Here is a 16174-nt window from a genome sequence, read left to right as displayed (position 1 = left end):
AGCTACTATGGGACCTCTGATTGTGTGCAATCAATCTCAACCCATAATAGAGTCATCGAGTATGCTCAATCAAGCTCAAACCATCTGAACGTGTTAGCATCTACAAGCATGGGATAGCTACCTCTGACTACCGCGGCACTCATACTCGGGGAGGTTAGCTACTTATGCCTTCCTGGATGTGATCATATTAATCTAAATTTAAATTAAAAGACTGACTAATATAAGTAATTGCACAAAAGCAGACAATTTCACATAAGCTAGTAACTACAACATCTCCTTTTATTTAGTCATTTTCTGTCATAATAGGTTCATAATCATATGTAGTTTATTAAAAAGTAGTGCAAATATTAATATGCACATTCTAATCTAGTACTTGAATTAGGGAAGAAACCTCAATTTACCTCGAAATAACTATCGGAGTTTTATCTTAATAACCTCGCATAGTCAACTTCTCGTATTAACAATTTAAGAGGTTAAACCTATTAACCCCAAACTATTCATTCAATTCAATTTATCCAGCAAAATCTCAATTAGCAATTTAGGGTTTATGGTTACTTCTACGCTTAAACTCCATCAATCGTGCATTCTGTAGTCATATGTTACAAAAATTCTAAATTCTATAGTCATAGTATGTCACAAAGATTCTAACTTTAATAGTAAAGTAACAAGAAGCACCTTCTTGAAGAAACTCTAGTTCTTCACCTCTTGAGTTCTTGACGATGATCTAATGATTTCAAATCTTGTTAGAATCTATGTTGGGAAGTAATAATTTAACTTTAATCGCGTTAAAACTCACCTTGGGCATGGGGAATGATCTTAAGGTCAATATCTTCTTGAATAGAACAAGCTCTATCTCTTTAGGGTGTTTAGAATGAGAAATTTCCTTTCTTGGGCCTTTTATAGGTCGGGGGAAACCATGTGACACAGCTTGAAATTCACTACTAAAAATCCGAACAAAACCGTCCAAAATAGCCGACCAAAGTTGGTCGGTAATGGCCAATAACCGTCCAAAACGCGACCATTTACGTGTGGACGATATTTTGAAGGTCGGAAGGGTATACCGACCAAAGTTGGTCGGAAATTACCGACCAACTTTGGTCGGTCAATTAAATTCAAAAAAAAATCCGAAAAAACCAACCAAAGTTGGTCGATATTTTAATTATGTAATTAAAAAATGCACCATCTGGGAATCGAATCAGGGTTTGTACTGTGGCAGGATACTATTCTACCACTAGACCATTCTTGCATCTTGTTTTAAGACTATCTTTCATTTTATTTATACTCTTTAATTGTATTTTCACACGAAAATAACCGACCAAAGTTGATCGATTTTTTAAAATGACCGGCCGAATTAACCGACTGATTTTGGTCAATTTTTTTAATATTAATTTTAATTTATTTTAAATAAAAAATCGACCAAAGTTGATCGGTTTCTTGAAAAATAATTTTTGCGGGACTCAAAAATAGTTTTTCGCATTTTTGCGCTAAATAAAACTGACCAAAGTTGGTCGATTTCATAAAAGAAAAATTAAAAAATAAAATATTTTGAAAAACCGATCAACTTTGGTCAGTTTTTTTGCCAATTTTTTGACCGGCCAAAATTGATCGGTCGACCGTGGTTGACTTTTGCCGAATTTCTAGTAGTGATTTGTGTGACACGATTGGATGATCCGTGTGATGTGGTTAGCTTAACCTTCAGGCCACCCCTTTTTCCCTTACTAGAAATCATCATAATTGGGGCAACCATGGGACACAGTTTGGAACTGTTGGCACAACCTAGGCTCAGTTGGATGCTCTACTACCCTTTAATAAAAGGGTCATAACTTCTTGTGGGAATATAGGAATGACAAACAATTTGAAGTTATGAAAACTAGACTGAAAGAGCTTTTATTTGGTATGTAGCTCATAGTTCAATTTATTATAAATAGTAAAATATGATTGTTCGAAGTTAGGACATGTATGGCTAAAGTCGTGTCTATCCCTGAAATAATTCCAATTTATTCTAAATAGTTTCCTCCCTCTACTAAATATCCCTACGACCTTGGGAATATAAAGTTTTGGTATTACACACCTTCACAACTTTCTAAATTTGTTATAGGATACTATAACCGTACATTTATCCTATCCTAATTTTTGACTTATTTTTTCTATAGCTTTAGACATAATATGGGGATATTTTTGCAATATTGTCAAATTTGAGGGATGGATGCTGATCTAGTCCATGGCTAATTGATCTTTTACTAAAACTGTACTAACGCTTAAATATATATTTGATATTAAAATTAATAAATTTAGAATCAAATTCTTACAATTCTCAAAGTTTGTTTAAACAATAATAAATACTCAAACACCACGGGAGTATCTAAAACATGATAACAAACGAATAGGTTAGTGGGACATACACCGAATAGATACCCTCTGAATTAAAGAAGCAAATCAACAATTGGACTCAAGTGTGTACAAAGCGAGTGGTAGTCTTAATGAATTTAGGAAGTGATATAAGCATTTTTTGTTAGCCCTATCATATGCATGTTTACTCTCCTAATATTTGTAAGAAAAATGAGTAGATAATATTGACTAAGAACAAGAAGGAAAGAAGAATAACTTATCGAAAATACTATGTCGTGGCAAGCCACTACCTTGAAAGCGATTTCGGCCCGACTGAGTGCAAATCGTTAAGACCGGTCACTCCCCAAGGTTCCACAACACCTCCAAACACGTGTACTCGTGGCTGGAAGTTTAGAATTTTCACAAAAAAGTTGCCCAGAAAGAAGAGAAGAAGAAGGTATATTCTGTGTTGGATAATTCACAAAGAAGAATGCCTTTTTATAGGCAAAGCTGTTGGACAGTTACAGATGAAGGAATTAATCTGTAACTGTTACAGAAATTAAAAATATTATAGGAAAAAAAATAATTAGCAAGATGAATTCTTGGTTAAGAATTAAGTTGGTTATGATGGCTAATCCACAACTTATTTATAAGTAATTAGGGAGGTTGCATGTATGACAAGTGTGGAGACCCTTTTAACACTTGTCCAAATATATTAATCCACTTGGCTTCCATATTAACAAGTGTACCTAGTCTTCCATGCATGAAGACACATGGTAGATTTGCATAGCCACTTGTCAAAGCCCTTCAACACTTGGCTTTAAGGTTTCATGCAAGAAACCACTTGAAAATTAATAGGACACTTGTAAAATACAAAGACCCATGGCTATTGGTGGTAAATAAATTTTCAAAAAAAAAAAATGACTTTGCATTATAAATAATACCAACAATCCCCCACTAATGCAAAGACAAAAATAGAACAATTCTGGGCAAAAGAAGGAACATGTACTTAAGTGTCAATATCTTTCAATTTGAATTGACACGTAGTGAAATGAGGCAACAACTAACATCCACAAAGTGAAGTACTCTTGAACTGAATGGACATTAGTTGAGAACCCCACAATACATACTATATCCTTGATTTTATGCAAACTCCGCGATACTAACAAAGTGCTTTTATGGTCATGCACATACCTTGGGTCTCATGAGTGCTCTAGAAAGACATCCCAAGTCTTTCATAAAAGGCGACCGCACCTCTACACTCACGTAGGTGATTCCATCAAGTCTATCTACACATAGACTACCTTAAGGCTATGGAATCATTAAGAGCAAAATAAGTTCAACCTTATAAAGCACTACCACACGCCATAGGGATAGGAAATGTAGTGCATATTGAGGTCTCATATGGCTTCGTTTGACAACAAACGGGTATCCACCATACTTCCTCAATCCATGGGCTTTAGCCCCATCCCCCTCGACGTTTCAAGGATAAAACTCTTTGCCAAACCCTTGGCGAAAGGATCCGCCAAATTTCTTTCTGATCTTATATATTCCAAGAAAATAACACCATGTTTCAATAACTGTTTTACCGCACCATACCTAATGCGGATATGTCTCTTTTTTTCATTGTACACACTATTTTTGGCAATTTCAATTGCCGCCTGTGAGTCACAATGTAGAGAAACTGGTGAAACTTATCTTCCCCACAAAGACACGTCTACCAATAAGTTTCTCAACCATTCGGCTTCTTGTCCTACCAACTCAAGAGCAATGAATTCAGTCTCCATAGTAGAACGTGCTATACAAGTCTGTTTTGAAGACTTCCATGAAATAGCACCTGCACCTAAAGTAAACACATAGCCACTAGTGGAGCTATCTTCATCATTGTCAGTAACCCAGTTTGCATCACAAAATCCTTCTAAAACAGCAGGAAATTTATTAAAATGCAAACACCAATCCATAGTACCTCTCAAATACCTTAGTAAACAATGAAAAGCATTCCAGTATTCACTACTAGGGTTGTGAGTATATCTACTCAATCTACTAACAGCATAAGCAATATCAGGTCGTGTATAATTCATGAGAAACATTACATTACCAATTATCTTAGCATACTCAGTTTGAGAATTACTAGATTTCTTATTCCTTTTCAACTGTATGCTAGGATCATAAGGAGTTCTCACAGGTACTACATCAAAACAATTAAACCTTTTCAATATTTTCTCAATATAATGAGACTGAGACAATGAAAAACCATTAGAAGTTCTTTTGATTTTAATCCCTAAAATCACATCTGCTTCTCCAAGATTTTTTATTTCAAATTTAGAAGACAAAAAATTCTTAGTCTCATTAACGACATTCACATTAGGGCCAAAGATTAACATGTCATCCACATACAAACATATAATAACACAATCTGATCATATCATCTTGGAATAAACACAAGTATCATATGCATTAACAAAAAAACCATCACACACTAATGTGCTATTAAGCTTTTTGTACAATTGCTTAGGTGCCTGCTTTAGACCATACAAAGACTTTCTCAATTTGCATACTTTATTCTCCTGTCCTTGGATCACAAATCCCTCAGGTTGATACATATAGATCTCTTCCTTTAAATCACCATTTAGGAAAGCTATTTTAACATCCATTTGATGTATCTCTAAATTATGAATAGCGGCTAAAGCAACAAGAATTTTAATAATCGTTATCTTAGTCACAGGAGAATAAGTGTCAAAGTAATCAATATCTTTCTTTTGGTTAAAACCCCTAATAACAAATCTAGCCTTATATTTCTTAATTGTACCATCAGGTCTCAATTTCTTCTTAAATATCTACTTGCTACTTATGGGTTTACAACCTTTAGGCAAATCAGACAAGTACCAAGTGTGATTAGAAACTATAAAGTCTAATTCACTTTTAATGGCCTCTTTCCAAAAACTAGCATCTATTGACCTCATTGCTTCATTATAAGTCTTAGGTTCTTATTCTATTAAATAGATAGACACTAATTCATCATTCAAAACATCAAGATCAACATTTTCAGTCAAGAAAGTAGTGATAAAGTCAGGACCAAAGCTAACTTCAATTCTACGCCTCTTACATCTTCTAAGTTCATTTTCATGCTCATTAGTGGTAACACTAGAAGAAGGCACAATATAAGAATTAACAGACATAGATGTAGAAGCATTATTAGGTACATCACTAGGCACATTATTTTTCAATGGAAAAACATGCTCAAAAAATTCTGCATCTCTAGATTCACAAATAGAACTATCATTCAAAGACATAAATCTATATGCAGCACTATTCTGAGCATAACCAATGAAAATAGCATCAAAAGTCTTGAGTCCAACAGTTACTTGTTTAAAATTAGGTAGACCAACCTTAGCCAAATACCCCCACACTTTTAGAATTTTCAAGTTAGGGGCAAACCCTTTCCATAACTCATACGGAATTTTATCTAACTTCTTATGAGGGACTTTATTATAGCATGCAGATAAAACAGCTTCCCCCCACATATTATCAAATAAACTCGAACTCAAAAGCATAGAATTCATCATTTCCTTACGGGTTCTATTTTTTCGTTCGGCTACACCATTTTGTTGGGGAGTATAGGGAGCACTAACCCCATGTATAATATCATTTTTTTCACAAAAGGCTTCTAGAGTATTAGTACTATATTCACCACCCCTGTCAGACCTAAGCCTCTTGATTTTTCTGTCTAATTGATTTTCTACTTCTGCCTTGTATTTAAAAAACATACTTTCAGCCTCATCTTTTGACTTAAGAAGATATACCTTAGTGTATCTAGAAAAGTCATCTACCAAGGTGATGTAGTATTTCTTTCCACCTTTACTAACAGTGTTCTTGAAATCTGCTAAGTCTGAATATACTAGTTCAAGCAATTCTATTTTTCTACTGATTACATTCTTAAAAGGTTTTTTGGTATGTTTTGCTTCTACACAAACAGGACACTTAGAAACATTATCAACATTAACTGCAGGAATTAATTTCATTTTTCTAAGTCTTTTAATAGAAGAAATATTAACATGACCTAGTCTACCATGCCACAAATCAATAGACTCAACAATATAAGCAGAATTGAAAGTGCTAGCATTATTAGTAATCTCTTGAGCGATGTTCAGTACAAATAAACCCCCACTAAGGTAACCCTTCCCAACAAAGTCTCCCTCACGAGAAATAACAATTTTATCAGATTCAAAAATAAGTTTAAGACCTGCTTTGTTGAGAAGCGCACCAGAAACTAAGTTTCTACGAAGGGAGGGTACATACAGAACATTGTTCAAGGCTAAAGTTTTTCCAGAAGTTAACTTAAGGAGAATTTTTCCTTTACCTATAACTCCAGCTGTGGTGGAGTTACCCATATAGACACACTCGCCATTAGCAGATTCCTCAAAGTCATGAAACAATTCCTTGTTGGCGCAAAGGTGCCTTGAAGCGCATGTGTCCAGTATCCAGTCAGTCTTGTTAGCCACCATGTTTGCCTCAACAACCACAGCAACAATAACATCACCACCCTCAGTAAGGTTAGCTTGGACTGGAGCTTTTCCTCCATTCTTTGAGCTTTGTCCTTGTCTTTGGTTGCACTGCAAAGCCTTGTGGCCAATTTTGCTGCAGATATAGCAAGGTCCTTTAGACTTTTGAATATGGCCCTCCGGCTTATTGAAGTAATTCTGCTTCTTCACATGTCCTTTCTTCTGGCCTTTCTTCTGTTTTTCATTAAATCTGTCTTTCACAAAAGTACTATAAGATTCCACAAGGTTAGCTTTAGAAGAATTAAGAGAGAGAGATTTCATCTTATCCTTAAGCCGTTCAGACTCCTCATCTTTGAGACGGTTTGCTTCTTCAGTCCTCATGTGACTGATCAGTTCTTGAAGAGTTAAGTTTTTCTTTTTGTGTTTCAGTTGATTCCTGTAATCACTCCAGGAAGGTGGAAACTTTTAAAGAAGAATATTAGCCTGGAGAATCTCACACATTTCCATGCCTTCGTTTAAAACACCAGCAATCAAGTTCTCATACTCGTGAACCTGCTCCATGACTGGCTTATCATCAATCATCTGAAACTTAATCCACTTTTCAACCACATACTTCTTTTTTCCCGCATCATCTGCTCCATATTTCTTCTCCAAACTGTCCCATATGACTTTAGCAGATTTATAATTTATAAACAAATTAAAGAGAGGGTTAGTCATATGGTTAAGCATATGCCCTCTCACTATTTTATTATCCTTTTCAAATTTCTTCTTAGCATCATCATCAGCAACAACAGTATTAGCAGTATTAGAACTTTCAACAACAATATCGGCAGGAGGACCGTTAAACAAAACATAATCAACTTCTAATTGTTCAAAGAAAATTAAAAGTTTCTGGGACCAACGCTTATATTGTTTCCATCTAAAGGCTCAAGCTTTGAGAGATCAGGAAGTGTTTTGTTCAAAGTGGCGGCCATTAGTCAATATTATATGCGAAATTGTTTTCAAATTGTAAGAAAAATGAGTAGATAATATTGACTAAGAACAAGAAGGAAAGAAGAACAACTTATCAAAAATACTGTGTCGTGGCAAGCCACTGCCTTGATTCGGTCCGACTGGGTACAAATCGTTAAGACCGATCGCTCCCCAAGGTTCCACAGTACCTTGTGCACTCATGGCTGGAAGTTTAGAATTTACACAAAACAGTTGCCCAGAAAGAAGAGAAGATGAAGGTATTTTCTGTGTTGGATAGTTCACAAAGAAGACTGCCTTTTTATAGGCAAAGCTATTGGACAGTTACAGATGAAGGAATTAATCTGTAGCTGTTACAGAAATTAAAAATATTGTAGGAAGAAAGTAATGATTAGCAAGATGAATTCTTGGTTAAGAATTAAGTTGGTTATGATGGCTAATCCACAACCTATTTATAGGTAATTAGGGAAGTTGCATGTATGAGAAGTGTGGAGACCCTTTTAACACTTGTCCAAATATATTAATCCACTTGGCTTCTATATTAACAAGTGTACCTAATCTTCCATGCATGAAGACACATGGTAGATTTGCATAGCCACTTGTCAAAGCCCTTCAACACTTGACTTTAAGGTTTCATGCAAGAAACCACTTGAAAATTGATAGGACACTTGTAAAATAAAAAGACCCATGGCTATTGGTGGTAAATAGATTTCAAAAAGAAATCTTTGACTTTGCATTATAAATAATACCAACAATATTGTGTATCTATTTAGCCATATTGAGCATGTAATCTTATTTCTTTGCAACCATACTACAATCTTACCCCTTGTTTGAATTAGCCATCTTTTCGAACTGTTTACCTTTTTAAGCACTTGAAATTGTTATGAGCTTGTAAAAGCTAAGTGAAGTTTTTGTTGGGTTTTGAGTAGAACTAATAAAAAAAGAAAAAGGTGCACGATTGTAAAAGAATTGTGAGAGTCACCTATACAGAATTGAAAGGAAAAAAAGCATGTGAAAAAAGAAAATAACAGAAATTAGAAAAAAAAGATTTGGTGTTTTAAAGATTAAAAGAAAAAATACTATTCTTTGCTAGTGATAACTCTTGCTTTAGTTATACTAATAAAATAAAAACTTGGCGTTATTTTGATCTGAAGGTTGGAGAAGTGTTGCTCGTTTAAGAGTACTTTGAATTGGTAAAGTTGCATGTATTGAAGTGCTTAGGGATTAATCACTATTATCCAAATTGTATTATATCCACCCTGCAACTTGCATTACGATAAAATAAGTCCCGCTTATCTTTGACTGAGTGAGTTTAAATTAGTAGGTAATTACACCACGAGCAAGCCTAAGCATTTTATTCAGACTCCCTAATTGTTCTTGAATCTTATGTATATGGGACTACTCTGTTATAGTTATGAGGGACACGTTACTTGCAAAATAAAATGTGATGTCTTTGGCTTCTTTATTAGACTGAGTGAGTGAGTTTAAATTAGTAGGTAATTACACCACGGGCAAGCCTAAGCGTTTTATTCTGACTCCCTAATTATTCTTGAATCTTATGTATATGGGACTACTCTGTTGTAGTTATGAGGGACACATTACTTGCAAAATAAAATGTGATATCTTTGGCTTCTTTATTAGAGTAAATGAGTGAATTCTAAAAAATTGTTACTTTTGAGTAGAGTCTTGAGGCTCGGATGTTACGGTATGGTGTTTTATCTGATTTATCTTTGACTGAGTGAGTTTAAATTAGTAGGTAATTACACCACGGGCAAGCCTAAGCGTTTTATTCTGACTCCCTAATTGTTCTTGAATCTTATGTATATGGGACTACTCTGTTGTAGTTATGAGGGACACGTTACTTGCAAAATAAAATGTGATGTCTTTGGCTTCTTTATTAGAGTAAATGAGTGAATTCTAAAAAATTGTTACTTTTGAGTAGAGTCTTGAGGCTCGGATGTTACGGTATGGTGCTTTATCTGATTTATCTTTGACTGAGTGAGTTTAAATTAGTAGGTAATTATACCACGGGCAAGCCTAAGCATTTTATTCTGACTCCCTAATTGCTCTTGAATCTTATGTATATGGGACTACTCTGTTGTAGTTATGAGGGACACGTTACTTGCAAAATAAAATGTGATGTCTTTGGCTTCTTTATTAGAGTAAATAAGTGAATTCTAAAAAATTGTTACTTTTGAGTAGAGTCTTGAGGCTCGGATGTTACAGTATGGTGCTTTATCTGATTTAAATATTTTTGGCATGACAAGTTTGGAAAATTTCATGAAAAAGTCATCTTTATTTGAAGTGTAGTTTGTATTTCTTGAGGACGATCAATGATCTAAGTGTAAGGTATTGATGGTAAGCTAGAGATACGAGTTTTTGGATATATTTGTACCTATTGTTGACTGTACTTTAGTTTTATTTGAGTTGAAATGTGAAGAATTTATACTCATTATATTTTTTTCGTGTAGGTTGATATTTCAAGCTAAGATACATTTTTGGAGCTAAAAATAGACACTTTGTAGATTCTAAGTCTCAGTAGAAGTCTAAAACATTTAACCGGAATCGAGTCTGGGGGTCAAAGATCAAATTGACGTACACAAAGTGAAGAAAATTAAAAAGGCTGAAAAAATGGCTAGGCGCTGCGAGGCTGAAACGACTCGGCCGGTCGTTTTGAGTATTTTAGTTTGGTTTCTCCTATTTGATGCTTTACACATGTGCATTTGTGATTATGTGACTTGCGGGGTAGGTTGGTCTAGTTTCAAAAATATTTTAGGTTAAATTGGGACACTTAGTCTCAATGTTGGATGCTTAAGTTGTAATAATTGACCGGAGTTTGACTTTTGCATAGACAACTTCGGAATGGTATTTTGATGGTTTCAATAGGTTCGTATGGTGACTTTAGACTTAGGTATTTGTTCGGATCTGAATTTGGAGTTCCGTATGTTGATTTGGTTCTATTTGGTGAAAGTTAAAAAGTTGATAGTTTGGAAGGTTCATAGGGGAGTTGACTTTGTTGATATTAGGTTCGAATTAAAGTTTTGGGAGTTGAAATAGGTCTATTGTGTCATTTGGGACTTGTATGCAAAATTGGAGGTCATTCCGATGATTTAATGTGATTCGGTATGAGTTTTGGATGTTGAAAGTTCATTAGTTTTGTAGATTTGAATTGAGGTGTGAATCATAGTATTGATATTTTTTATGTAATTTGAGGCCTCGAGTAGGTCTATGTTATATTTTGGGATTGATCGATGTGGTTGGTCGGGGTCCCGGGGGCCTAAGGTGTGTTTCGAATTGATTTCGGATCATTTTGGACTATGTTGGCATTGCTAAAGAATTTTTGAATTCTAGTGCTTTCGCATCTGCGATGACTGGGCCGTACATGCGAGACCTCAGAAACGGTCAGGGTGGCCGTAAATACGGTGCTTGCTGGGTAGGCTGAGCCCACAGATGCATAAAATAGATTGCAGATGTGTTGGCGCAAAAGCGCAAGGACTCCCGCAGAAGCGGTGCCGCAAATGTGGCTTGGTGTTCGTAGAAGCGGTTGGTCGAGAGGATTAGTGACTTCCGCATTTGCGATAGAATTTTCGCAAATGAGGTACCGCGGGTGCAATGATTTGGACCGTAAATGAGGAATCGCTGGGCAGACTTTATATTTTGAAGGGCTTGATCATTTTTCATTATTTGAAGTTGTGGAGCTCGACTAAAGGCGGTTTTTGGAGGGCTTTTCATTACAATTGAAGGGGTAGTAATCTTTACTTGATTTTGGTGTTAGATATTAATTACACATGAATTATTACACCTATTTATATTAATTAAAGGTAAAATTTGGGCATTTTTTTACTATAATATTGGAGAGTAAAAATAGATGATTTGAAGGTCAATTTTAGGTTGGAATTGGATGAAACACATACATTTGGACTCGTATCCAAATGGGCGTTCGGAATTTGTGAGTTTTGTTGAGTTCCAGAATGCGGGTCCGGAGTTGACTTTTTAGATTGACTTTGCATAATTGATTCAAGATCACAGCTTTACTGTTTGGGCTTGTTTCTATGGCTTTTATTGATGATATTGAGTTGCTTTGACTAGATTTGAGTCGCTCGAAGACCGAGTCGCGTGGGAAGTACTTTTTGGAATATTGATTCACACGCTTTGAGATAAGTAACATATCTAAACTTGGTTTGAGGGTAATTATCCCTATGGACTATGATACTAAAAATATTTTGGGGGTGACGCATGTGCTAGGTGATGGGCGTGTGTGCGTACATCGGAATATTTATGATTCGGGTAGACTTTAAGTTATTATAAGACTTGTATGCTTTCATGCCTCGTTATATCTATGTTTTCTCTACTCATATAATTAATTGAGTTATGATTCATGTTAGAAATTATTTCTAGGCTATGTGTTTATTTGTTTGAGACATGATAGGGCAATTCTTGTTGTTCGAGCTATTTGCCTTAATAGTAGTTATATTCTCGGACATAATTCTTCATCCACATGTTATATCTCAGTCTTTGTACATTACTTATATGCCATATCACATGTTGTTGTCGCCTTCTATATGTGATATTGTTTGAGGTGAGTCCTATGAGATGTGAGCCATTGAGACTTGAGCAGTTGATGATTGATGTGGGCCATAGAGCCGTGTTATGAGGTATATTGGATTGAGTTGCATGCCACAACAGTTATATTGATTGATGATTAGCGTTTGGGTAAAGATCCGCCTCTCCGGAGTCTGAGATTACAGTGAGGCACAGTATTATATATGTGCTTTGGTGAGGGGCATTTGTGCCAGGCACCCGTACAGTGCTAAGTGTGGTTGTGTGTGTTATGGTGAGGGGCAATTGTGCCAGGCACCGTTAGTGTGCTGAGTGTGAGTATACCGATGACTTCGTTGTGATGTTATTGACTTGATATGTATATTTGACAGGTAGGCATATAGATGTATTTTTCTCATGCCATATGATAAATGAAATGTCTTATTTGTTGTTGAAAAGTTAGAAAACCATAGTTTCCTTGATAAACTCATATTTTAGTGATTTCGGTAAAAGATTGGGCTTTGACTGTTTTACTTATAAAGCATGTCTAATTTTCTGTAATTGTGAACGAGCTGAACATGATATCTTTTAAGTTAGTCACTTTCGTTGTGATCTTTATATCATGTGTTGTTATTGATTATTGGTGTTAGATACTGATTTTCTCTTAAGATCATCATTGCTTTTAGCCCGAGGTTAAGTTTGTTACTTGTTGAGTACATGGGGTCAGTTGTACTCATATTACACTCAGCACTTTATGTGCAGATCCAGGTACTTCCGTGCGTGGTGATTGCTAGAGTTCGCACCGGTACCAGCTTGTGGAGATTACGAGGTAGCTGCTATGTCGTTCGCAGACCTTAAAGTTCTCTTTGTTTATTTCTGTTACCACTTTCTATCGTTAGACGGTGTGTATTGTGGATTTTACTATGTATTTTGTGATTCTGTAGTGATCATGTACTCGTTGATACCAAATTCTTGGGATGGTTGTAGTTGTGTTATTATTGATTTTCTCGGATATTTTATGATATTACCGTCGTTGAGATTATTAAGTTTTGTTATTCGAGTTTATTATTATTATTATTATTAATAACTTTCCAAGTTGATATTAGAGCAACTTTCCAACGGTTGCCAATTTATACCGAAACGACCTACAGACCACCAAATCAACATCCGCCTAAGACCAAAATTACCCTACGGAGCTATTGGAACCATCAAAACTTCATTCCAGAGTCGTTTTTACACAAGTCAACCTACGGTCAACTCCTACGACTTAAACTTCCAACTTAGAGATTATGTATCGCATATCACTCTGAAACTCTCCCGAAACCAAAATCAAACACCCCGACGAGTCATGTAACTACAATATAACACAGAAGAAGCATAAATTAGGGGATCGGGGCTAAAATACTCAAAACGACCGGCCGGGTCGTTACAGGTTTAACCGAAAGCCCAATAAGCTTTATCAAACTTATAATTTTACCCACTAAGTATATAAAGCCACCTTATGACTTCATTCTTTCATTCTCTCAATTCGCTCGGCAGTTACTCTACGTCTTCAAACCTTAATCCTTAGAATAAGTTTTGAACTTATCTGAATTTCTCATCTTAATTCTTCAGTTATTATTTTTAGTTTTAAACTTTAAAGAATTAATTGTTCAAATCTTTAGTTTTTCTAATTGTTTATTTTGTTGTATTGATTCCTTAGCATATACAAGATTAGGATTTTCTTATTTTTCTGTGATTTATGCCCTCACCCTAGTGAGATAGTTAGTAAGATTAGATTGTTGTATGTCTTATTCCTTAATTACTCCTACTAAGTTATAACTTTGAAAATTGAGATCATTCATTGGGATTTTCAAATGCAAGAAAATTCTCTTTTCTAAAGTTGAAATTTAATCCCTCTTTTCTTAAAAGCAAAAATTCAGTTCCTTTCTCTTAACAGTATGATCACGATTTCTATATATAATAAAAACATGAAATTTTTGGATATTTTTTTACTATTATTGGGTAAATCGATAACCGAACCGATAAGGATCGATACCCGACTAAACGATACCTGATAATCGATATCTTATCGATTCGGTTATCGGTTTAGTATATTTATAAACCGACAACCGATACGCCGAACCGAACCGACTAAAATTCACCCCAATTAAACACAATGAAATAGTATAATCTGTGCACATGGGACATAAGTTGTGATTTTATAGTCTGTGAGCTAAGTTTTACCTATAAGGCAAGAGTTATAAAATATCTCATAAATTAAGTTGTGGCTTCAAAATCTCTAATCTAAGTTTTGCCTACAAGGCAAGTGTTGCAGACTATCTCACAAGTTAGAACAATAAGGTAATGTAAAGTGTTGCTCATGGGAAATAAATTGTGGCTTTAAAATCTCTGAGTTATATTTTGTCTATGAGGCAAAAGTCGCAAAGCCCATAAGTTATATAATGTAAAGCATTACCTTTGCGCGGCATATCCTGTGGACCAACAATATTCGACAAATAGAGCAACAATGTTCATCACATTTTTGCTAACAAATTTCACTCTAGCTTCCTCAATTCTTCACAAAATGTACTAAAATTTCAACCATAGATTCCGAATCACAAACCCAGCAAATCTGAATGGCATTTTGGATCAAACTTTAATAACTCATAAAACTTAATTTTCTGTTCTTCGAAAGCTTTAATTCCAATAATGGTGAAATTTTGTTTCTTCAATAAAATTGGTTGAAATCAGTGTTAAAACAACAATCTAAATATTAAGAAATAACACCCATCAATTTTCAGCAACAACCAACTTCAATTTATAGAACCTAGAATTGAAATCCTTCATCTTCGACGTTTATCTTCTCCTTCGTCTTTTATCTGTTGCTATTCAGTTCTCGCTTCTGCAACTTTTCTTTTCGGAGCCAAAAATTAATAGTAACACCAAAGTATCCTATTTCTGCCATTCACCCATGTTGTAATTTATTTGTTTAGTACTAGAAATAAAAAATAATAATAAAATAGAAAAAGAGATCTTTTTTTTACATTTCCTCCCTCTCTTTTTCATGTGAAACAAGAACCGATGTTACTCTCGTCTTGAAAGGTAATTATTAGAGCAAATTGACAAAGAATAAAGCAGTTAGGTTTGGTTTGATTTACTTACAGGTTATGGGGATATTATACTATATTGATTATAATGAAGAATTTATTATATATGGATTACTCAATTTAAAAAGATGTTTTTTTGTCTTTAAATTTCTGATCCTTGCTTTATTCTTGTTTTATGTTCTATTTGCATAAAAATTACATAACTTAATATTGATATTATTTAATGTTGCCAATCAAATATCGGTTTAAATATGCGAGGGGTCATTTTTTCTATCAAACAAACACTATACTCCTTCCGTTTCAATTTATATGAACTTTGTATTTTCTTTTTAGTTAGTTTCAAAAAAAATAAACCAATTACTAATAAGAAAACTCTTAACTTTAGGATTCAAATATTACTTTTAATAAGAAGTTTTCGCAGCTACACAAATTATATATATGCTTAAGAAAACAAGTTTCAAAAGTCTTATATACACACAAATGTTATGTCATATCTAAAATCACAAGTTTAAAGAAACTCATCGGTTAAATAGGTTTATATAAATCAAAATTAATGAAATATTATTTTAAGTTAAATTTTATACTATTAAAATAATTGCTCCCATATAGCACGGCCAATAAATAAAAGATGTACCACAATAAAACAACCCCGAATTCACAAAAGAAAGAAATTTGCAGTAACTAAAGCAGAGTCCAAGACCCAGCATTGACTGCCAAATTGAAGGAGAGGAGAGGAGAGGAAGGGTG

General features: G+C 34.6%; 1 protein-coding gene across 1 annotated transcript; it reads right to left on the bottom strand.

Annotated features, from left to right (window-relative positions):
* Positions 1-4022: 4022 nt before the first annotated feature.
* LOC138905871 (secreted RxLR effector protein 161-like) lies at positions 4023-4712 on the bottom strand. Its single transcript, XM_070194385.1, has one exon. The coding sequence runs from the start codon at positions 4710-4712 to the stop codon at positions 4023-4025; it is 690 nt and encodes a 229-aa protein (XP_070050486.1).
* Between the last annotated feature and the right edge of the window lie 11462 nt (positions 4713-16174).

Source organism: Nicotiana tomentosiformis, chromosome 2 (assembly GCF_000390325.3).
Source record: "Nicotiana tomentosiformis chromosome 2, ASM39032v3, whole genome shotgun sequence".
Classification (NCBI taxonomy): Eukaryota; Viridiplantae; Streptophyta; class Magnoliopsida; order Solanales; family Solanaceae; genus Nicotiana; species Nicotiana tomentosiformis.
The sequence above is the reverse complement of the archived record's forward strand: the minus strand, read 5'-3'. Positions and strand labels throughout refer to the sequence as shown.

What these genes read in the sequence shown, in the direction of transcription:
- LOC138905871 (XM_070194385.1), bottom strand. Translation starts at nt 4,712, where the DNA reads ATGTTAATCTTTGGCCCTAATGTGAATGTCGTTAATGAGACTAAGAAT.